This window comes from Athene noctua, chromosome 8, assembly GCF_965140245.1.
Source record: "Athene noctua chromosome 8, bAthNoc1.hap1.1, whole genome shotgun sequence".
Classification (NCBI taxonomy): Eukaryota; Metazoa; Chordata; class Aves; order Strigiformes; family Strigidae; genus Athene; species Athene noctua.
In genome coordinates, this window is record NC_134044.1 from 8,428,432 (window position 1) to 8,453,478 (window position 25,047).

Below are 25,047 nucleotides of genomic sequence, written 5' to 3' on the forward strand. Positions count from 1 at the left end.
GCTGTTAAATCCACTTAGCTAATGCTTAATTGAAATGAAGTACTGGATGAATACAGAGTCAGCCAGAAGGAAATGAGGATGTCCTTATTTATAAGACCTCACACATTTTATCAGGTTGACATTTTGTGGGGGAGAGGGTGGGGGGGTGGGAAGGGAGAAAGAACAAGCTAAGTATTTCACCTGGGGCAAGAAGGGAAGCAAATTAGAAGATTTAACACAAAATGTACTAAAATGAAATAGATTTTTGGGGCAATTGAGGATATTTTTCATTGAGGATAGTCACTTATAAAATGGAATCCATTGCTGTATAAAAATTACTCTTAAAGTACTATCAACGTTAAACATTCAGACCAGACTGGACTATCAAAAGTACAGGCTCTTCAGATTAGGAAGTGCTGATACCCCATAGGTGTCCAGAACCAAGAAAGCTACTGGAATTACTTCAGCTTCTTCAAATAGCAATGCTAAATTAGTGACCAGAAAATACCTCAGGTGTTCCTAATTCCTTTTAAAAAATCTGCTAAAAGTACTCCAATTAATGAATGACATTTTCCTCTTATGCAGAAGATCTATAGAACACCACCTCATTTGTCAGATCTAAGCAAAAGACATATCAATGAAGAATGCAATCCAGTTTAATACACTTTTCCAGAAGCATCAAAACATCTTAAAGCAGGAAAGCTAAGATACTCTCCAAATGGGTGTGCAGGAGACAGGAATGTCTTCTCTTCAGACCAAAAACAAGAACCAAAACCAAAAGCAGGGCACTAAGTCAAGGGAAAAATAAAACCTTTGTGGAATATATTCTCTCTACATAAACACTCTTCTCTTAAACAGAATAGAATAGGCCAGAAAGTGACTATAGCCTCATCCAGGATTATATACAGTAGTTATATTAGTTGTATCAGTAGTTATATTAGTTTTACACAACTTTGTTAACATACTCTTCTGCAGGTTTTCTCCTATTTTTGTACTGAACTTAGGCTAACATTTGTATGTAAGGATCAGTTTGAACTCTGGCATAATCTGCACCTCACTGACTGCCAGCACCAGCCAAGTAGCTAGAGTATTTGTGCTGAAACTGACCGCAGCAATACCACTGCCAGTTACATCAGATTTACTCCTTGTCTGCTGCACTGACACTGCCCCAGCATCCTTTGCAGTCCAGCCCACCACTGGATCTGCTTTCTCTGGAACAGCTGTTAAGTGTGTCATCCTACCCAGTCTTGCCTCTTTTTGAAGCTTCAGAACAGGCTTCCTACTGCAGGAGGACAGTGGTCTGTGTGTCACCAGAATTCAGGAGGAAAGACCCAGTGTTTTGAGGCTACAGTCACACAACTGCTTCTTGAAGATGACAGATTAAATGAAAGCTAAATCTACCTTTGTACTTCCAAAGGTACAGACTTCTTGTTTATATGAGTAACTCCTTAAGCATTTTCCTTCATAACTGGACAAAACACTACGTGAAGGATAGTACACAACAGTGAATACTATTACAGTAGCATATAGGACAGTAAATGACGAGACAGTTGGTGCAGGGATGTGGGACTGGAGCTGTGGAGTACGAGTGGCCCAGTTTCTCAGACCACGAAGTTATCCCAGGAACCAAAGATTATTTGCTATTAAGCATTTACAAATGCAGATGCAAAACTCACTTCAAATAAACCTTATATCCTTTAAATTATGTATAGCAACATACATTTCCTCAAAATTATTTCATTTACTGTACACGTTTGTATTTACCTGGAAGGAGCAACGCCTACTAAATTAGGACCCAGCCCTCTAAACAGAGAACGAGGACCTTCCTTTTGCAAGATCATCCTAGAAAACAAAAAAGTGACAGTACTGTAACACTCACATCAAAATTAAGGAATGCACTGACCACCATAACTACATCATTTTAAGCTTTACTCTGTGTAAAATTTCCATAATAACTGGCAATGCAGTGCTGACCACGAAAATGTAATGATTTCCTACAATCAGCATAAAATAACATTCATTACAACTCCACTATTGCCACAGAAATTTAGGAACTAAGTGCAGAAACAATATGATGTCAATGCAGACTTACCTCAAAGATAGGAACATATACATACACCGAGTTATCTGTCATTAGAAAGTTAAAGAAAGTGTCCTTTTATCAGGGAGAAGCTACTAAGGATGGGTATGTTCACATTCCTGTAGGTTGGATTGTTCAGGAGACAAAAATATTTGATTCTATTTTACATTCCTTTTATCACCCTTTAGCTGCCAATGTTTGGGAATTTTTTTGGGGTGGGAGGGACAGGGGGTGAAGGGCGAGAGAGGAGAAGAGAGACTTACGAAGGTTCAGTTACAGCAAGTCATACACCTTCTGAGAGCAGCTCAGTAAGATGTTAGCTCCACTGCCCAGCCAGGGACATCTTTTGCAGTCTATTACCTACCCTTCTCAAAGACAGAAACCTCAACATGGCTTTGCACATACTGTCCTGGATTGGTACTACATGACTCCTAACAGTACACTAAATTACATGTCAGAAATTAGAGGAAAGCAGCCTTTCAGATAAAAAGTCCTGCCTTCTCCATCCTCACAAATGATTTAAATCCATTCAGTATTCAACTAGGAACCCATTCTTAGATTTATTCTGTCTGTAAAATACAGTGATTATTTTGACTACAGTAAAAGGAAACAGAAAGCTCCCATCAGAGAAGTGGTCCATCCTTGAGGCTGGCAGGGATTCCTTCCTATCAGTTCTGAACAGCTGCCTGTGTGCTCCTACCCTAGCACTCCTGCTGGGCTGCAGAGCCAGTGTTTTTCTTTTCGACTCATTCCAGAAAAGACAATCCTTATCTCATCATGCAACGGAACTCAAGTTTGAGATTAACTGAAAAAGGAGTGAGACCCATGCAGAGAGTCACAACCACAGTACAGCCCTAACATCTCGTAGTATAAGTGCCACTACAAACAGAGCTCTGGAAAGACTGCTTGGGTGGCAGAGTGGTGTCACCTTCCATCTTTGTGGGAGTTACAGAGAAATATAGGGATATGACCAGTGAATCGAGACCTCAAATGAGGCATTACTAGTATTTATTAGAAGTAAACACTTGGGATGCCTATCCCATGTAACCGTGGTCTTTAGAAAGAGTTGAAAACCATTATGCAGCAAGGTTCCCTGGCACAGGAAGAGGATATCCATTAATATCCACTTCTCGTGAAATCAATCTGTCCAACAATCTAGATGCTAATCAGATATAGTATTTTAAGAAGTATGGTAGGACATGGGAGAAGAAACAAGGACTATCTGCATCCCATTACTGCAAATTGCTCTAGCAATTGCTTTAGAACCAGATTTAAAGTTAATTCTTAACTACTTCACTAGATGTTGTACAACAGAACTCTGTGCTTATTGATTTAGAAACACTGGCCAATACACACAAATAGTTCTCCTGTATATTTCTTCTTCAAAGAGACTTGCAGGTTAATGACAAGTCAATTACTCTATAAAGCAAACTACCTTTATATAAATGGCTATTTTGTTTGGAATTTACTATCAGAACAGGTGAAAGCCATCTATAGCACTGTAGGAGATTCCAAATCTATTCTGATTTCCAGCAACTGTTTCATCACAGTTCCGCTGCTAAATCAAACTGAAAGTTTACATGTGCTTTCAGTAAGCAAAACCAAAATGGTGGTTCTGCACCGCTACCACCACTATTTAGGAATGCTGGCATATAATGTGTCCAGCAGCATCTTAGCTTCATGTTCATAACAATTAGATACGATTTCACTATGTGGGTAGCATTGCTCCACAGCAATAATTAGGACTATGGAACACATACACAAAAGCTGTTTGGAAACACAAATTACTGACATGTCTGTCATCCTCAAAGCATTTCTAACCCTATGGAAAGAATTATTCAAAAAAATCTTATCATATCCCAGAGTTCAGCATGAGCACAGCATCAGATTACAGCAAAGCTGAACCCATTTAACATCATCTATGTCCACTTAAAACACTACTTAAAAATCACTACCACCACGTTACACATGTATATATGCACATAGAACACATGCATGTATACAAAGCAGCAGGAATCTGAGTATCTTAAGAGAAACTTTGGAGTGAAGTGTACCAGGTCCATTTGTTTCTTCTGCACCTACAGTGTCCCAAGACTTGACAGAGTAACAAAGAGTTACAGAGGTTGCAGCAGACAGGATTATAATGGTGGAAATTATTGACACTCTTCTGCATTCACAGACACTAGCTGCAGGAGTTCCAGAGCATACCCTGAAAATAAAACACAAACTTTTTGCAATAAAGAGTAGATCCTATAGCCAGCCTGCACTGTTTACTGAAAGCAGTGAATGGCAAATCCATGGTTGGAAGAGCAGCACAAATGCTCCATATGGCCTCAGCTGACCCGCTTATGTCACATTGGGAAGCCTGCACTGGGAGGCCGGTCAGATTTCCATTATCAAGACCTCAGATTTAAAATCAGCAAGGTTAGTTATGAGAGGCATCTGCAGCATGATATACACCACAAATATCTAACATGGGAATTCACTTCTTTGCCAGAGAATGCAGTCACCTGTACCAGTTCTTCTGAGTTTGTTTCCTGACAGGTGACCTCTGTTGAAGTCACTTCTGTTGATGCTTAAGATGCAGAAGTGTTTCCATAGCAGTCAGTTAACTGAAATTCTGACATCATTTGCCTGATTCACCCTGCTTATAGACCGAGTATCATGAGGCTTGGAGCACTGCACTGAATTTGCTATGAAAGGAGACAACCAAACCCTGACACTCTAAGTCAAAGTATCAAGTGACAGTAAAGGCATGAGAGTAACAGAAGGATTCAGTTTGGTTTTCCCACTAACAGCCCTAGTCCCTTAACTAAGAATAATTATGTCCCACACCTACATGTTTTCCTTGTCATAGTCCACCACCATGCCGTTTGGGACTTTTCCATATTTACCGTATTTAAATTAAAACCCAGAAAAGTTACTTGGCATCTCCGTTGTTTGATACTGACCTGGAAGAAAACACATCTAAGCAAAGAACAAAAGCAGCAGAAGATACACATTCTTGAATCACAGATATAAACAACATGTCTAAGGAGCCGATTTACCAAAAAAACCCTCCAGAACAAATACAGACCACCAATGAAGTTCATCATGGACTACCTCTACCTCAGTCTGAATTTGCTTCCTGGAAAGACCCAGTTATTTTAGGTTTTAGCAAAGGGGTTTAAAGGATAGCAGGCTTCTAGCAGAGGGGCATACAAAACAAACATCTGTTCATGCTGCGATTCCTTCAGATACATTTCTAAACAGAAGATAAATTCATAACCAAACATTCGGGGAAGAAGCTAAAGGGCTCAACTTCTATCAAGACAAGCCAATAAAAAAAGTGCTTTGGATGGAGTTCTCCTTCCTTGCCACAATCTGAGCCCTTCCTTCCCACAGGCCTGTTCACAACACGTTCATTGATCAGACTCGTATATGTAAAAAGGCCCCAAATCATAGCTCCCATGATAAGAACTACCTTCCATTCAAGGACCTATTTGGGTATAATCTCCATTTAAGCAAATCCTATCCTCTAACCAGATTTATCATAAATCCTACACTGCAACTGCCAGAAGGGGCTCTCTACAAACTACTTCTCACTGATTAATTGGGGGTAGAAGATAACTGGTCCAAGTCTTATCCAATTCTTTCTAATGCCAGAAATAGTAGCAGGTCCTTTCTGGAGGAAAACTCCCCTCATTCACAAATACTGAAAGCACCTCCCCAAAACTGGCTAGCTTGACTCCCCCAAAGTAAACGCTGCCTGTGGTCTGTACCAAGTTTAACTGCAGCCACACACGCTTTCCTGCTGGATACTGTGGCAGGTGCATCTACCCAATGAAAGCAGAGCTTCTTGGCTGCTGAGGTGTAGCAGCTTTAGGCTGCCTTTGTTCTCAGGGCATGATAATTGGGGCCTTTGGCCAATGAGAGCCTTATTGACTACAGGTCAGATTCAGCCTATGTATAAATGGAGTCCCCTGGGGGGGCTACTTGGAGCTCGTGCCCTGGAGCAGCAGCTGCAGTCAAGGACTCTCCCCTTGGGTCAGGACGCTGCCAAAGGAAACTCCTCGAGGGGCCTTGGGTCTGGATTGTCCTTAAACCCTAGGTAGCAGGGCTTTGTAAGGCATTTGGGGATGTGGTTAAACCCCAGGGAGCAGGGCTTTGTCTGTGTTTTGGGTTGCCTGTTAAACCCTCTAGAATTATTTGTTATGTGTTCTGGGTTGCCATTAAACCCTAGAAAGCTGTTCTGTTCTCCTCTCACAGACATTCGAACCTGTAATTTACGGAGAGCTAGTTACCTGTGTTAATTTTTTATTATTTTTGATGGTTGGCTGTTTAATCGAGAGCATCCGTAACAATTGGCGTAGTCAGCAGGATGTCAATAGAGGAGATGTTACAGAAATACAGTTGTGCCCCTTCTCCCCCAAATGTGCAATGGGCGAAGGAGAGGTGGTTCGATCCGGTAGAAGTTGCAAGAAAATTGGAACAAAGCCAGGGAAGCTGGTGGATAAGCGGAAGTGAAGGAAAAATGTGCGCAATATTAGGTGCCTGTTTGATTCAGGCGCAGGATTACTTTGTAATGGTGGAGAAAGATGCCTTACAGGAGCAGTTGGAAATCAATCATTTAAAGACAGAATTATGACGAGAAAGAGAGAGAAGGCGGTTATTAGAAAGAAAAATTGAAATTATACTGGCACAAGCAAAAAAACCTCCTAGTGTTGTTCAGATTCAGAAGATAATTACAGGTGTAGATCTTGAAGAGTGGGACAGAGATACTTGGGAAGAGTCTGATGAAAGTGGCCTGGAGGAAACAGAGGAACTGGAGGAAAGACAGGTGCAACCTGTCATTAAAACAGAAAGGCACACAGGTCCACAAGGTGGGAAACACCAAACCACGGTCCGTACAACCCTCTGGATGGGATCCGAGCTCGGTGAGCTTCAGGTTAAATATTCACGTAAGCCAGGTGAAACTGAAACTGAGTATTTGTGGAGAGTTTCTTTAACGGGGACAGGGTATCCAATTATGTTGACTGATGACAAGACAGGAGGTTTCTGGGGTCCTGGAGTGTTTTTAAGTGATGGACCAGTGGGTAACCAGCCGATAACATCTTGAGTGGCTTACTGGGCTGGGGGTGTGGACCCTAAGGAGAGCAGAGAACCTGTTACCATTAAAGTAAACGGGACGTCGGAGCTGGTGGAGGCAGTACAAAAGGCTGCTTGCATTCAGGCAATGTATGAGAGGGGTCGGTGCAGAATCCTGCTTGCAGCACCAGTGGATCCCAGCCACCTTAGAGCTCTTAGTAGAGGGCTCCCGGCTGCCTCAAAGATACATGTCCTGTCCCTCAGAGAAAGGGCGCAAAGAGCTATTGAATGCAACCAGCGAAAGCCTCCCCAACCCTCACGTACACGTCTTAACGTGGGCAGAAGTGTTACATGATCTGGTTGCTTATAGGCAAGAGATGGGCTGTACTGACCCGGGTGGGGGCAAAGATGGAAGCCGGAGGGTTCAGCAAGTCAGTCAGAAACTTCTTCCCAGGCAGCCTCCTTGTAGAGACTTTAAACTGCCCCAGGATAAATCAGGTCGATTTTACGATTCAAGAAGGAATCATTTTCAGCAGAAGGCATTGGCACTGGGGGTACCCCGAGCAATATTACATGGACAATCTACTGGTAACATCTAGAAGTAGGTGCAATTGCTGGAAGGCAGAACTCGAGAACAAAGGAAAAATATTAGGGTTTGATGTTTTGGCAGGTAAACAGTGATGTTTACCAGACAGCAGTGTGGAGTTTTGGAGTTCGGGGGACCAAAATTGCCTGTCTCTTAATATCCACTCCCAACTGCTGCCAAACAGGATATTTTTTAAGTGATTAATGATACTGAAAAATATTATAAATTGTGCACATTTCCCTCACAGTTCTCCGGTGTGGCCAGTCCACAAACCAAATAAAAAGTGGCAATTAACAGCCGATTATGGGCAGCTGAATGCCCATCTGGGCCTTTTGTCAGCTGCAGGGCCTGGCTGGGCTGGGTGCAGCCAGGTCTGGGATGGACTCTTTGTGTTGCCTTTGTCAGAAGCTGAGGTGACTTTGCTCCCACATGGGACAGCTGGCAATTTACATTTGTATGTCTCACTGACAATTGCTTGGTATAGACTGGCTCAAAAGCTCGCTAAAACCATGCCCAGAGAAGGGGTTAAGATCTCTGGAAACACCACCACCGCCCCCCTCCAGTGAGAAACTGCGAGGAAGCGCTGTGTGCAGTTAGATCATTATTGCAAATCACAGCAGACAGGGAAGGAAACATCCAAATCAATTTAATCAGGTAACAGGACCCACTTTACTGCCAGGGTGGACCAGGAGTGGGCACAACAAGGCATCAAGTGGGTGTTTCATACACCACATTACCCTCAAGCTAATGGCATGGATGAGCAAATTAGTGGCTTGATCAAGAGACATGCCAATGTTTCATGACCTAACTAGGATATAAGGTTGGCACAAGCAGTTTTTATTATTAATAACCACTAGTGACATTATGTGAACCCCAAAATATGAGCATTTAGTCCTATGGTATTATCAGGTGATGATGCTACTATATTTGACAATCATAAGGGCCAGTTCCCCCTGAAAATATACGCGGGCCAACCTACCACGGTGAAGTTGCCCTCAGTTGGGATTGTGCCTATGACCCCAGTAAAATCTAGGGGGTTTACATGCTTGGGGAGGCCTTAAATAAAGGTGGAAAACCTCACTGAATCAGTGCCTGATGGATAACCCCTGATGTCTAACTTGATGCCCAGGTTCTGATCTAAGCCCTAGTTCTGTTTTTTTGTTAGGATCTTGAAGGAACAGATGACTTCGGTATCCTGCTTGGCCATGGGGATCCATATGGACAATGAAGACTCAGAAGACAACGTGGTGGTGAATAGATCTTGTGAAATTGGCAGCATTCAGAAGAATGTGATTGAAATTGGTGCTATTGTGTTAATGTCACTTCAGGTCAAAAAATGAAGAAAGTAACAAGAGACTTGAGGCAATTGCTGCCATATTAAGCATTAATTCATTGGATATGTTTAAATCTTCCTTGTTAGAATGATTAATGAGCTTCCTTCAACATTGATTATAATACATTGTATGGTTGGAGGGATGGTTTCTTTTAAGATTTGACTGTATAATCATCTAGGGATGACAATCCACAACAAGTACAGAGATTCATCAGGACCACATTCCCTTTTAACCTTGGAGGCAAGGGGTGACTGCACCACCACTTCAAGGAAACCAGCCAAATCATGACTGGAGTCACAGGGTGGATTGTGACAGGTGCATCCACCCAGTGAAAGCAGAGCTTCTTGGCTGCTGAGGTGTAGCAGCTTTAGGCTGCCTTTGTTCTCAGGGCATGGTAATTGGGGCCTTCAGCCAATGAGTGCTGTTATTGAGGTCAGATTCAGCCTGGGTATAAATGGAGCCCTGGGGGGGCTACTTGGAGCTCATCCCCTGGAGCAGCAGCTGGGTCAAGGACTCTCCCCTTGGGTCAGGACACTGCCCAAGGAAACTCCTCAAAGGGCCTTGGGTTGGGACACTGCCCTGAGCAGGTCCTTGAGGTTGAGAGCCCTCACTTGTTAGGTGAGTGATAAAACACTTTGAGTTGTCATTAAACCTAGGTAGCAGGGCTCTGTAAGGCATTTGGGGATGTCGTTAAACCCCAGGGAGCAGGGCTTTGTCTGCATTCTGGGTTGCCATTAAACCCTAGAAAGCTGTTCTGTTCTCACAGACATTCGAACCTGTAATTTACGGAGAGCTAGTTAACTGTGTTAATTTTTTAATTATTTTTGGTGGGTGGCTGTTTAATTGAGAGCACCCATAACAATACTGAATATCACAAGCACTGGTGGCAAGAAGAGGAAAGGCAGTGCCCATTCAGTGAGGTGCTATACAAACAAAACATCCCAGATCACAGCAAAAAGTGGCTTTACCTGTCTCTTACTAGCTCTAAAAGTGTTACTAGTCACCCATTCACCAGAAGATACTATAAGGCAGGAAGGGTATGAAGTGAAGAAAGTTGAGAGAGACTAAGAAACTAAGTTAATTTTCATAGGACTTCTTGCCTCTGTATTTGGCAACATCTATGATTTGGCCACAAAACAGTTGAAAAAGTCTTATACTAACACTTTTTCAGGATGAAAATAGAGTATAGAACTCAAGTGTTACAGCGCTCCCAGTGAGTTTTGGGGATGTAGTTTAGAGCTGTGAATTGTATAAGGTGTACATGCTCTGGCTAATTCAAGGTACAAACTCAAGAATGAAGGAGGTTCAGGAAAGTGGAATGTGAAACTTAATTACAGTTAAAAGGTAAAATACAGAATGCCATCTCACAGTAGCATCATGATACACATAAGTCTGAATCTTTCATATGAATTTGTCCAATACACCACTCTCCTCCTCCCTCCTCAAAATGACCCAAAAGCCTACTAACATGTACACTCACTTCAAACAATGGAGAGGTCCAGGAGAAACTCTAGTTACTCGATTGACACTAGCACCATTCACAGTGTTGAGATGGACTTCAGAGATGTAGAGAGTTACAGAGGAGGACTGCAATCGTGTTTTCACAACTTCCAGTGGACATGTCAGAATCGCACCAACAGTACCTCCACATCTGCAAAAATAAACAGGATCATCATTCTTAACCACAAAGAAACTGAAGGATATATTCACATGTAATTAACATTATACTCACAGTCAAACTGCAAAAGGTGAAGAAACAAGTCAAACATGCATGACAATGCTGCACTTATTTGCCCTTGAAGGCAAACAAACTGTTAAGTCAGTTTGTTAACCCCACAGCTTGGAGTGAAAATTTAAACAGGCAAAAATAAAGTTTCCCGAAGTAGTGAAGGTGAAGTCTTCAGTACATGCTGTTCAAATCAGTTCTGGAAAGTAGCTCAGTATCTGAAATGTTTAACTTCTTATGGTAAATTTTAACTTTTTTTGAATGTTTAGTGCGCTCCTGACCACAAACAAGGTGCCAAAAATCCTTAAGGGTAGAAAAGATTTATGCACTATGCAAAGGGCTACAGGTAAAAACGGTGGTGTGGCAATTTAAAATACTTATGAAGACATCTTCAAAACCCCATTTGTATTTTGGCCATTGTACCATGAAAGCAATGATTCTCCGAGTGTTTCCTAAGTTCTGCCCATTACAGCAAAACAGACTAGATACTGTAGAGTAGAACCTGGAAAGACAAAAGAGCTTTAAGTGGCTAACCAGACTTGCAGATTTTGCTTCAGTCTGCCACTCATTCCTGCAAGCAAGCCAAGGCAAGCCATGCATGACTTGTGCTGCAGCTACTCCTATTCTGTCAGAGTAGAACACAGACAAGAACATACTGTCTTTTAGCAGCTCTGCTCAGATGATTCTTCTGGTGCTTTTTCATAATAATTTATTAATATCTACACTCCTATCTGTTTAACTATGATCTCATACAGCATCTGAGAGAAAAATAATCAAATCCACAAATTCTGATTCCAAAGACAACTCCACATTCCTTGACATTACCATTACAAAGTGCTACCCTTGAACCTTTTCTGAGATCAGTAATCTTAACTTTGTAAAATATCCTGCTTAAAACTATGACAGTACACTATACACACACTTTAGAAAAACAAAACAAACCCAGATTTAATTTGGGTATTAATTAATGGTACTAACAACTCAGTCTGAAATCCACTAACACACAAGTACAATTTGTACTCAATTCAAAAGGCCCAACATTCACTTCTCTGATGCAGTAACTAAAGGTGGTGTTTGATTCTGAAAAGACAGTTATCAGCTATTTTGTTTTAACATGAGAGGCTCAAATACTCCCAAAACCTTTAAAAAGCTGCAAGACTTGTTCAACAGTATTTTAAAATGTCTTCCAAAATGCAAAGGAGAATTCAGTACAAATTAGAAGTAATCACTAAGACTCAAAATTTCCTAAAAACTTTCACAGGAAAGGTAGCTTTTAGTCTAGCTAGCTTTGACTCTCTTTTGCTGCAGAGAGTATTATAAATAATGGTAGATGTTAACACAGCATTGCATCCCAAAATAATAATCTGTTTGTATGAATTGAACTGACAATACCAAACAGCTGCAAAGTAGGATGTTCGTGATATTCACTTAATGCTCCATTTAAACCTACTGACTTAGAGGTATCCTATTACTAAGTCTAAAATCTTCTTGTGCCACCCCTAGCTCCAACATTAGACAGGAGTCTACTCTCTTCCAAGTTTTAACTGAGGAAAGAAATCGGGTTTCTTTGTCAGTATGGAAAAAAGTGTTCCCACAGGAAGATGGAAAACAGTCTTTAAGTGTGTGCTGTACACATGCAGTAACAGACTGATAGAGCTTTCAGAGTACCATGCTCAAAACGTCACAGAACAATTCACTCGCTTACTCTTCTAATGGTAAGCTACAAAAAAGACTTTAAAATAAGAGTTACAGAAAGAGACAGACTCGATGTACTAATATTTTTAGCCAGTGTTGGAAGCAGTAGCAGCCTGTAACATGTTAAGGTTCATGGCATGAATACGACATGGGAATCACAGGTAGGCCAGCCCTGAAAAGAACTTGACAGGGAGCTTTAGAGCTGGAGCCTCTTCAAGACAGACAGCAAGTGACTGTGTTTCCTGCAGTTCAACAGCAGACAGTGCTGTATGGTAATGTGCCTGTACAGGTGATGTAGGAACTTGCCTTTAGACCTTACTTCCTTCCTTGCAACCCCTCCATTTCTGATCGCCTCAAGCCTACTCCCTTTAATATCTTTCTGCATTTGATCTGGGACAGGTTACATGAGGACTTGTTTTCAAGCAACAGTAATGGCAAGAGAAAGCACACGGTATGGTTTATATTAATGAGATAAATACTATGGAAGGGGGAAGAAAGGAGGAAAAAACCTGGCCTGCATTCTTCAGCAGGGCTTGGAAATTGGGGCCTTTAATGTTACTGGCTCCACAGCTATGTTGCACTGGAAAAAATTTCCAAAGTTTAATATTAATGCTGACCTGGTACTTGTATCCTGCATGCTTCCCTGCATCACATCCAAATCACCACAAGGGATGACTGACTGCAACAGCACTTGTTAGACATTCACTGTGGATGGGTTAGAAATACTCCATTCAGCAGTGGATTACTAGATTACTAGGGAAGAGGGCAGACAGCTACTCAATGCTTGTTCTTTTTAAGTCTGCCTAGAGCAAGTGTTGAGTGATAACCAGCTGATGTAACAACAGCTAGCACTATTTTTACATGCATCATAAGGAAACAAAGTTTCATAGTGCTATATGATTCTGTATTGCTCACAAACAAATCTTTGCAAAAATCACTAGTTCCTACTTCTGTCAAAATGCCCTACCTCACTCTCCCAGCCCTCAAAAAGCCCCATGTAATACAGAAAGCATCCGGAACTGAAGAACTGAAAGAAAAAGTCCCCAAATGTTGAGGAATCAGACCTTGATCAGCAGTTACAAGATGCACTGAGTTTCAACTGAACCACTAAACGAAAGCATAATCCAGGAACTACACTGATTTATCTAGTTCACTTGAACTTTAAGATAAACACTGCAATGCTTGACAAAAATCTGTTTGAGAAACTGTCCATAAACATAGCTCGTAGGGAAACAGAGAAATAATTCAATAATTATGAACCCTGTACAAATAAGCAACTTCTAAGAAGCATGCCAGCCATTCTGTCACCAGAATCAGTGACAGTGTATTTTATCTATAAATATATTTCCAGCCTTGCTTATTTAACACACTACGTGAAATACTGTGAAAGACAGCTACTTCTTTGTGCTTCAAGTCCTGGCAGGCCATTAACAGCCAGCCACCAGCTCCAGCTTAGCAAAAGTGTTCTATAAATTGTCAGCAGACTGCAACCACCATTCCTGCTACCCTCCTCACCAGCTCAAATTAAGGGGATTTTTTTTAGTTTGTGTCTTAACACAAATTAGGGAGTAGAACAGTTGGGAAAAAGATTTTGTAAGAGTTAGAAAATTATTGCACAGGTAGGATTTTGTAAACTACATAAGAATTTTCTACTACCTAAAACTACTGTGCACTTCAGCACCTTCAGTCATGTACTAGGCCCCAACAAAGGTGACCTGTGAGAACACTTAGTAAGGTGGAACTTCTCCACGATTAGATGAGTTTTACCTGGCAGAGTGAGCAGGTAAGCAAGTACAGTCCATCTGACAGAGTATAAACTGGAATTGAGGAAGGGCAAAACCTGAGACCTTCCTGTGTCTGAAAGTTTACAGCAGTTTCTAATGAATGCTGTTCAGAAGACCACTTGCTCATCTAATCTATTCTAAATTTGACATTTGCTCTAATCAAGGTCCACTGCAAGCCTTTTTTAGCTTTGCCAAGTGAGTATAAGAAAAACTTGCAAAACACCTGATCATACAAGGGCATAAGAATCCACCTGTAGGTCCCAAGTAATTTGAAGGGCAGAAGAGAAAAGAGCAGCAGATGAATCCACAAAAATAAACAACAGAGGTAAAACCAAAAGATTAAAATCCCACTACTATTAACACAGTCAAGTTAGAGAATTAAATCTGCAGCTTAAACTGTGCAAGAAGGCACAAGAAACATTGTGCTCAGTGAAACAAATACAGAGAGAGACATGTAGTTATCATCTAACCTGCAGGATTGTGATAAAACAACAGTAAAACTAAGAGCAGCTGTATACTTGACATCTCTTGGACAGAAGGACTGAGGAAGATAGCATTACTATCCTAAATTGCATCTTATTCCACAGAGCATTCAAGAAAATAATTAATTTGATCCCTATCATGCATTTAGAAGTCCATCACCTCACCAGATTAACAGAAACCTGGAATTATTTGAGCTTTAAACTCTGCTAGCAATTCAACATATATAGAACACTGACAACCACTTCCCTGCAGTTAAACCTTTATTTTTTTTGTGAGACACTGCAAGGAAAGAAATATGCACATGCTTCAAAAACTAATCCTGTTTGGCATTCAAATCCTAGGTTCCATTTCCAGAAATGGCTGCACAAGAAAACCTTCTCTTATTATTGCAAGTTGAAGGTATCTGCCTTTGTCTGGAGTAGTTGAGTATCTTCTACTGATACCTTACACCCCTGCAAGCAAAAGTAGAGGCAGCTCCAGCATGGATGAGGGGCTCAATTTCAGCCACTGGACTGTTTCTAAATGCTCCAAAGCAGATTAATATTCCCAGTGGGAGTGTCAGCTGACCTAGAATTGAAACTGTCAGTGCAAGAAATTTTTTATTCCTTCAGGTAACTACATATTTCATAAAAATAAAAGACAAGGATGCATAGTGCTAGTCTCAGATTCACCTTTCACAGTATTGGTACCCACAGCCTCAAAGATAACCCTTGACCTTGTTATCTTGGGTCTACAGTCATTCATGTATTTTACCAGCTGTTTCTCCTTCCTGCACAAAAAAAGAAAGTTCCATGCAAATACCAAAGAGAAGCAGCAAGAAAAACTGAGCTGAAAACTCTCAAAAGAAACCCCAAGCTACTTGCAAACAGAACTCCTAATCTCTTCACCACTTACAGCAAATTCAGGTCTCAAATCTACCAGCAATTTCATAGAGCTATCTTAAAACACGAGTGACTTTCTCATCAACAGATAAAGTTCCAGGTTTGGCTATTAAGTTTACAGTATCACTTTTTTCAAGAGTATTTAAGGGCTTTTATTTGTAGCAAGTACAACTTGCACAAACAGCAAGAATGTATCTCATTAATCCTGAATAACCAGGGTTTTCCTGTTAACATACTGCTCAACTTCTATTATTACACACCTTTCCATTTTTAGCATTAATATGACAACTAGGAGTACTGGCAGCCAGAAACCCTTAACCCCCTTATTGACTATGTTTCTTTGCTGAAACTTAGAAAGTTGACATTAAGGTAACATCCTTAAACTAAAAATACTAATCTAACTTGCTATTTCTAATCAACAGCATAAAAACAAAATTTCCCTGATGTACTGACATATACAAATCTACAGGTGAAAACAGGAAAAACACCACAAGGGGAACAAGCATCACTGGGTTCCATTATCCAAAACAAACATCAATATGTACAGTGTAGCTTCCATTAGAAACCAGCATAAATAAATATTTACAACGACATTTGTATTAAGTAAAAACAGCTGAAAACATCACTCATCTAGAAGGAAATACGAGAAACACACCAGCTTCACAGTTTCTCAAGTACTGGCAGCAATTTTCATGCAATGTGGTAACCTCATGGAACAAAACCCCAGCTACTCTGTGCTTTAAACAAGCACAGTTGTATTCAGCACTGAAGAGTATCTGAACACAAAAACAACCTGAAGTCTGGACAGGAAGGTGCTAACCTTTTCCTATGCCTTGCAACAGGAAAAACTTGTTCCAAAAGACATCCAGGGTTATGTCAGGAATGTATTTTGGGTTAGAGGGGAGCCCAAGTGGCTGGCAACTCAGTTATGGTTCAAGTGACCATTTCTGAAAGAGAGTGAAAAAGCCCCTATCATCACACTACCTGCTATATTATTAACTAATATCTTCTTAAAATCAAAAACCACCAAGGCTCTTTCACCTCTACTTCATACATTTCAACAGCATCTCATCTTTCTGAAGAACTCAAACATTTCTCTTATATGTATTTGCAGAGTCAACTATTTCAGCTACTGCATGGATTTGCTGTAGTGAACACCTGAATTTGCATTCCGTGTACCAATTATGATTGCAAGCAGGTACATCTTAAACATATTAATCTTTCCTACAAAGCAAAACATTGTCTTTCTACTACTTTTAATGTTAAGTAGTCTAAGAATTAGAAAAAGCATGTAACTAACTTACGTACTTGAACTAAAATGCTCATCTAAAGGCTACATTTTAATCACAAGACTTTGTAATTCAAGGATACAGAATGATCACTTGATTTCTTTTTGGTTTGGTATAAAAGCACCTGAGTTTATACTATCAACACACTGTCTATAGTGACAGCAGTTGCTGTTTGACCAGGAGATGGAAAAAAATAGAAGGTATGCAAAAAAACTACAGTTTGATTCCTGAAACAGAAGATTTCCAAGCAATGCAACTAAGTAGCTCAGAAGAAAAAAAAATAAAAATCAAGAGTTTAATCTGAAGCACATTTCTGTATCACAGTGCAACACTAGAAACATCCTGCTAGTTTCTGGTCTCACAAGAACAAGATACCATTAGCAAACAGAGCTGTGGTAACTACCTGGTTTGTGGAAACAGAACCTGACAAATAGGGGCATCATGACAAAACATAAGCTAAGTGATCTCAGGTGTGTCACAGCATGAACCTGAACTCCAGGTACACCCTCAATCCATTGAGGTGTGCTCCCTGCAATTTCTCTTCAGTATAGAGTGCACAACAGCAGTTTTGAATATAGCCTAGAAAAGTATGCTTAAGTATCTTTAGGTGACAGCAGAGTTACTGCATGGAACCAATTGCTTACAAATTCTATCAGTTAAAACAGCTTTTCTTTAAGGGATGTGTTCTTAAAAGCTAGGACCATTTTACTGTAAGTGTGATGCTCTTATGCTATGTGTTTCTACTTCTAAATGTGATGGCTGTTATTTTTACATAACAAAGTACACCATTAAAAAGTCAAGAATGTTTAAGTAGTATGTGGGGGGGAGACTGCAAGTAAATGAAGTAGTACTTCATCGCTGCACTGGCTAATGCATGAACTGGGCCAGCAAAATCATTTAGATGCTTTCTTTTCTAGAAAAAAATGCACTTCAGTGATAGTGGTAGGAAGTACATTAAAGCCATTCTGAAATTATTTCTTTCTAGACTTAGTATTTGTATCACAAAATATTGGCTGTATTTACAATTAGTATGCAGTTATGAAACAGAGAGGGGATTCTTAAAAATGGAACTACTTGAGTAAGAATTACTTTAGCAAAACAAAGCAAGTAGTAATTGCTGAGTAATTCCCTCACTACCACTGTCCCAGTGGCCAGCATTGCTAAAAGAGCCTAGAAAACCTGTTGGAAAGGAATAAGGATGCAGAGGTAGGAAAAAAGGAATATTAGAATATGAAACTAGCTCCCAACGTAAACATTCTGAAATGGCCCACAAGTACTGCAGTTTTGACAGTTGTTGAATAGGTCATGAAACAACCGAGGCAGTTACAGAAAAATCCCAGGATGGCCCCACCTACATTACTAAACCAGCAATGTCATCAGTTACAGTTTCATTACCAAAAGCAGGAATTGAAAACTGAACTTAGACATTACAAAAAACAAAGCCAGCAGATTGAGATGTGTTTCCATACAGTCTCCAGTGAAACCTAAAGGAAAACAAAGCTTCCTTCCTTTTTAAGTTTCACTAAAAACTAAAGATCACTAAGGTGATCTATAGTCCACCATGCTCACAAAGAAGTCATGAGATGAACTCAAACAACTTTCCTACTGCTAAACGTGACCAAATATACGGTTAGCTTTGCTGCACCAAGGTTACAGGAAACACGTGGCTGGCACATGAGGAAATGGCATTCAGCCTTTCCCTGACAGTATAACCCTTGACCCAACTGGCCAGCAGCTATCCATAGACCAGACTCCACAAAAAATACGAGCGAACAAATTGACCCGAGCAATCTTCATCCAGACTTAAATTTCAGGTTTATAAACCTGTCTCTATCATTATGCACAATTCTGCCTAGTAATCACCTCCGTACAGAGCTATCAAGTTAAACTGCTACAATAAAGCAGCACTCCTACTGTTTTTCTGAATGTTCACAGGATGTGAAGCCTGAAGAAAAAAGTACACACTACTACATCTTGAGCCTCCTGCTGCATAATCACCCTCCTCTTAAACACTGTGCTAGAAATTAGCGGGGTGAAAAAGCACCCACATAAGCACTAAATCAAGTGCATAACACTGGAAACGCAAAGTGTGTCGGAAGCAGAGAAAATGCTCACGTGTATCCAACTCACCCAGACCTGCTCAGAGTAAACACTAAACATTCTTCCACCTCAGACACCCCAGTCCAGAGACAGCAAGTTCATTTTGTCAAGGAGGAGCACAAATGGAAATCCAAACATGAGGCTCTCTCATGGGAGGCAAAGCATGTTCTCAATCTGTCACTACTTCCACAGGGTCATGCTCACTACCCAAGTACACTTTTATAGTTAAGCCAAACAGGATCCTCAGCTTTCTCTTTTAAGCTAGGTGCTCTTCCCACTCTATCCCTGGAGGGGCCACAGGCTATGTAATCACATATGTCTCGAGCATTACAAAGCTTAAAAAGATGAAGAGAGACTAATACCTGCCAAGTACAAAGTTACCTCAAACCTAACAAAGGGTACCAAGGGCCACACATTTACTTCTACCTATAATCTTCCCTCCAGTTTCTTCTGTCTTCATGGGTGGAAGGAAAGCTGCGTGACCACGGTAAGCCCACACCTAAAAGCAGTACACACCAAGGTGATGAAATGCATTCAAGTAGCACAGTGGCCCTTTGACACTAGCGTTACCAGGTGGTCACTTCCAGGCTGCTGAGCGGACTGACATGCTTGGGCAGCCTCTCCGATGCGGTGGGGGAGCCCATGCACAGAGAGCTCCGCGTGTTTCTCCACGGAAATGCCAGATAAAGGACAAACTCCTGGAACAGCGATCAGAGGGAATAGGCTATTTTTAACGGAAACTTCCACCCCCGCTTCCCCCAAGGCCCCCGTACTACCCGCACCTTGCCCGTGCCAAAGCGCAACACCGGGAGCCGGGCCTGACTGGCCCCGCACGCCCGTGGCGTGCCCAGGCTGCCGGCGAGGGCCCGGGCGCCCTGCCCAGCCGGCCAGAGCCCCCCCGGGCTGGGCCCAAACGCGCGCACCCGGCCCGGGGCGGGCCCGGATGGGCCTCAGGGCGCCGGGCGGGAAGCGGCCCCTCGCGGGGACCCGCTCAGGCACGAAGCGGGGGCGGCAGCGCCCCGCAACGCTGCGGGGGCCCCCGTGCGGCCCTTCCCGCCCCGGCGGGGCCCCCGCGACCGCCCCAGGCAGCCGCTCCAGGCCGCGGCCCGGCCCCCAGCTCCCGCACCACGCGCGACCGCCCCCTCCCCGGCTCGGCCCGGCCGCGGGGGGCTCAGCAGCGGGGCAGGACCCCCGCAGCGCCGAGGAGGGGGGCGGGAGAGCCCCAGGGAGCCATTTCCGGGGCTACAGCGACAAGGGCGGGGGCAGCTGCAGGGCGGCACCCGCAGCGCGTCCCGCCGCGCCAGGCCGGCGGGGCCTGCGGGCAAGGAAGGGCGGGAGGGCGGCCCCACCTGACAGCCCGCACGGAGCGGCCGGGGCCGCTCCCCCGCCGGACGGCGGCTTCACCTACCCGCCGGCGAAGAGGTGCACCAGGGTGTCTCTCTGGCTCATTCTCGCCGCCTGCAGCCGGGGGGCGGGAGGAGAGGCTGCCGGGCGCCGCCGCCCCGCGCTCGGCCGGGCCGCTGCTCCCAGCGCTCCGCATAAATACGCACCGCGGCCGCGCGGCGTCCTGCGGCGGGGGGCGGGCCGGGGCGGGGCGGGCCCAGCTTCGCCCCGCCTCCCGCTCGGAGCCGCTGCGGCGAGCGCCGGGCCCTCCTCATGAATATTAACGAGCCCCCAAGTAAACAGAGGCCGCCATTGGCTGGGGGGCGACGTCACCGCCGCGCTCCGCCTCATAAGCTGTGCGGGGGGGCCGCTGCTGGCCGCCTTGCGGGCGCGCCCGAGCCGTCAGCGCCTCCGAGGAGGCGCGATCCCCCTTCTAGCGGGCTGGGTGCGCGGCTCCCTCAGCCTCGCAGCGCCTGGCCGCACCCGAGGGAAGGTGACACCCCACGGCCTCCGAAAATAGGGGAAGAGGGAGGTGAAAAAGGACCCCGTGCTCTCGGCGCCCCAAAGCGGCGGCGTTAGCAAGGCGGGTAGTGGCCTTGGCTTTGGTTTCCGCTTGGCCGTGTGTTAGCAGTCATACCGTCAGCTACTGAAGCAATGCATCTCCCAGAAGAGGCACCCAAATGCTGGTTCCTCGGGAGTGTTTCTGAAGTATTATGACTCATTGGATCACTCTTCATTTTCTTCCAAAATACATGGGTAAGGGACAGTAAATAATATTATCCAATAAAATTCTCAATTCCAGGTATAAAACTGTTGTCTAAGTTATCACTTTGAAAATCCAAGCACCTAAAGGCAAGTAAATTACTAGCTAAGCTCTTTGTGAACGTCCACATAATAAATGCAAAATTCTTCCAAAAGAGGAGGAGCCATTTTATAATAACACAATGATTTCTAATATCTTTAACAAAGCAAGCATGCGTTTTGAAGCAGTCATTTCTTAAAACAAAACCACCTCCTCTGAGAAGGCGAGCTGATGCGGAAGACACAAATAAGCTAGAAAAGTAATGTGAAATTTTTCAAGAGTGGTTAAGAGTTGAGGAGGATGTTGGGTGGGAGAAGGCTTAGGGAAATGCGAGGTGTGGATATGCTGGAGGAAAAAGTGGTTACATTGAACTAAAACAAGTAAAATTAGGAGAATGGTTTTGCAGCTGGTGTTTTGCATTGCTGCTCTACACAGCATGTAGTTGAAACTAGTGAACAAATGAGTGAGCAGTGCTGCAGAAGCCTGTAGTATACATAGATAAGACATGTTACATGAGGCATGTTAAACTTAACATTCAAAAAGTGAGAAAGAATTGTGTAGCTTGCCACAAGATGTCAGACAGGAAAGAGTAAATATATTCAGATTAGTTAAAACAGATAAATTATTTTGAGAGTACTGCAAAACCCTACTGGTGATTTAATTAAATACTGCATGAAAGATGAAAGTTCATATGCCAAATACTTAGTTTGAGGTCATGAGTCCAAATTTTTTCCAATTCCCTTAGTAGCTTACGAGGGAACAGAAGATGGGTTTTCTGCAGGCCATGTGATGCCATCCAGTGAGCGCATGTCCCAGTAAACTCAAAAGAAGATTAAATACCAGACAAAGACTCTGCTTTATTCTGTCTCTGTATAGGTGAACTCCAAATCTGGGAGCTATTAACGGGCACTTATGGCTTGCACTGTGGCAAATGAAAAACTGTAATGTGATGATTTTTATGAACACTAATTGAATAGTAAGAATAAGTAGAGCTATTGAAACATTTTATTTACATTTTTAGGTACTTTGTCATTTTAAAAAAAAAGATACATTTTTAAAGAAACTCTAGATGTTCCATTGAAACATTTAAAAGGCCTGAACTGAAATATTTTTCATTTTTACTTGGTGTCTGAAGCACTCTGATTTTGCATCCTTTCTTGAGACCTGTCTCTAACACTACTTTTTCTTCTATTCTCCTTGCTAGGCTGGACTGCATATCCCATAATGTTTGATGGATATGGAATGCTACAGTGCATTTCCCCTTTTATCCATCAGTGAGAGGTAAGTGCGGAGAGGAAATGCCACCTGGGATCACACTTGAGAGCCCAGAGCATAAATTAAAGCATCCAAATTGCATGAGGTCCCATTTTCAAAAGATCTTACTTATCTGAGTCTTTGTAAGATTCTTCCATAATTTTATTGCAAAACCTGAGTAACTCTTCTACTGAATACTCTGTCATTTTTACTTCTTGATTGTTTAGAAATAAAATTTTTTTAAAACGTTCTACTGGATTTTGGACTTACTTTTTTTGTCTGCTCAGTGCAACTAAGGTGTGTAATAGGACTCAACAAAGTTGAAATAAGGAGAAAAAGTGTGACAAATTAAGCCCTCATTTCTATGTTTTCTAGTTCTGAATTTTTCTTAGGATACCAACCACATAGCATGTGCGGCACTTTTTCTCTTGTAGTCTTTGAACAGAAAACATCCTTTCTTAAATTTTGTCAATGGCTTTCTGTGTAGAAAAGAACAATAGAAATGCTACCCTACCTTTCCTGATACAGCTTTTTTTTTTTTTTTTTTTTTTCCCAGCTCTTTTATTGGAGCTTAAAGTGGGATAATGTATTTTGCCCATGCAGCAGAATTTCTGCTGCTATTTTTCAATTAGGTTTCTAAAAATTGTATTTGCCTTTCTATTTGGAACTACCATGTTGGATTATTGCTCTTACTATTAGAGCTATAATGACTCTCTATTTTTCTAATATTTTTATGATTGCATTACTTAAGTTTAAAATACGCAGGAAATGAGATACTAACTCCACATTTGAAACACAGATTTAGTGTAGTCATGGCCTTGTTTACCCTTTAGTGTTCTTTAAACAGGCACTTGCTATCTTTTGCCAGTGCCAAGGTTAACCCTCATAAAACAATTGAAAACAATTCCCCTGTGAAATATTTGCACTAAGCAATCTGTTTTAAGATACTTAACATTCTTCGATGATCTGTTTATCTGATACATTATTCCCTTTCCTGACCAAACTCACAGAAATATATTTTCTCCCTTCAAGAAATGTGAAAACAAGGTTTATTTGGTTGGGAATTTTGATTCTTAGCCATTTTAATTCACTTTTTATTAAATTCTTCTGCTGTGGAATAAAATTATTTATTGATATTATGTTGTAATGGATATATGTATTACATGCTTATGTGGAGAGAGGGAAATTTGTATCCCAGGAGGGCTCAAAAAGTAGGTAGGATCCTTCAGTTTCTGACAAATTCCTCAAGTTGGTGTGAATGGGAAAAAACCCCAAAAAAACCCTTTCATGTTGATGAGTGGAGAACTGAGGTTGAGGAACAGAAGAGAGTGACACATAGCTCACCTAAGGCCCTGGCTCAGGGAATACCATGTGAATAAAGCATGCTGTGTATGGGCTCTGCTGCTCCTGAGAGCCAGAGGCCAGCGACACTTTGAAGGCCTCATGAAGCACAACTTGCTGTTATCAACTTGCTGGCCCTGAGGTGCTGAGTAGTGAGCTGGAATAAACCAACTTCCCATTAGGGAACCCTCCCATCTGAACTTTTGTAATGTCCTCCTCTCACGGACGACATTAGAGAAGGAGGCTGTGACTGAAGTGTCCACTGCTTTCAGCAGTAATATTATTAGGAATGTTATTTCTGATGTATTTATTCTTCATCTGAATATAACAGATTTAAATTTCAGTCAGTCATGTATAGCATTTCTGGGCCCAGAGTTATTCTCCTTCTTTTCACTATAACATACATAGCAGGCACGTCCAAAGGTATTCCCCAGCACCTTTCTTAGCTACTTGCCTCCTCCAACTACTCTTTAAATCAGCTAGGCAAAGCAAAATGCATCTTGTAGAATGAGAGTATGTATGAGTGAGAACTAAGATGGGCTTGAAGGGTCATACCTGTTCAAGTCTATTTTCACTGCCTCGTTGGTGAAAATAACAGAGAATTTGTCATCTTGGACAGCGTTTGTGCAAGTTAGGAATGGATTTTTCAACCAGATGAGTTTCCAGTGGTCCCTTGAGCAGATGGGGTCTCTTCATGTTTATCACCTGCATGTTTGACAGCTACCTTTCTGTTTTAGTGTCAATTCATTTCCAGTGAATAGTAGTCAGCTGTGAAGATTGCAAAGCACAAGGTAAGGATTGCAAAATAGATTAATTACACGAAAATGAAAGACAAGAATTGTTTCAAGAGTTTTCCACTGAGTTTTTTTTGAGCAGTAGGCATGTTTTCGTCAACCACAAAGGATTTATCAGTTTTGTATCAGAACTTAAATTTTGACTAATTCCTTTGTGGAAGAAGGGTCCACCCTAAGCTAAGTGTAAACTTGGAGCCTTTAGAGTGTGATCAAAGAGAAGAGAGAGTTGCAGGAGACTGTTTAGCAAGTAAGGTTTCAGACTATAGATGGTTCTGTGTGGTAAAATACTAAACAGCAGAAGTTAGTTAAGACCCTAATGAGGAAGCTGGTAGGGGAAACAAAAGTGGGAACGGCTAAAGGTACCTGGTACTGCAAGGTCAGGTGCAGCTCAGATGAGGCCTTCTTACAAGTACACTAAGCCTGAGGACTTGGCAGCGGCAAAGTGTGAGTGGGGTGTTATTCTAAGGGG

The 25,047-nt window shown here is 42.2% G+C and overlaps 1 protein-coding gene across 2 annotated transcripts in view; it reads right to left on the reverse strand.

Moving 5' to 3' along the window:
- SLC25A36 (solute carrier family 25 member 36) overlaps positions 1–20,557 on the reverse strand; it is a 36,928-nt gene extending 16,371 nt beyond the window's left edge. For both annotated transcript variants that reach the window (XM_074911708.1, XM_074911706.1), the window contains exons 1-3: positions 20,413–20,557; positions 10,527–10,697; positions 1,744–1,821 (exon numbers count right to left, since the gene is read on the reverse strand). In XM_074911708.1, coding sequence (XP_074767809.1) covers positions 1,744–1,821; positions 10,527–10,697; positions 20,413–20,453 — 290 coding nt within the window. In that variant the 5' untranslated portion in view covers positions 20,454–20,557. The remainder of the gene's footprint in view (positions 1–1,743; positions 1,822–10,526; positions 10,698–20,412) is intronic.
- Between the last annotated feature and the right edge of the window lie 4,490 nt (positions 20,558–25,047).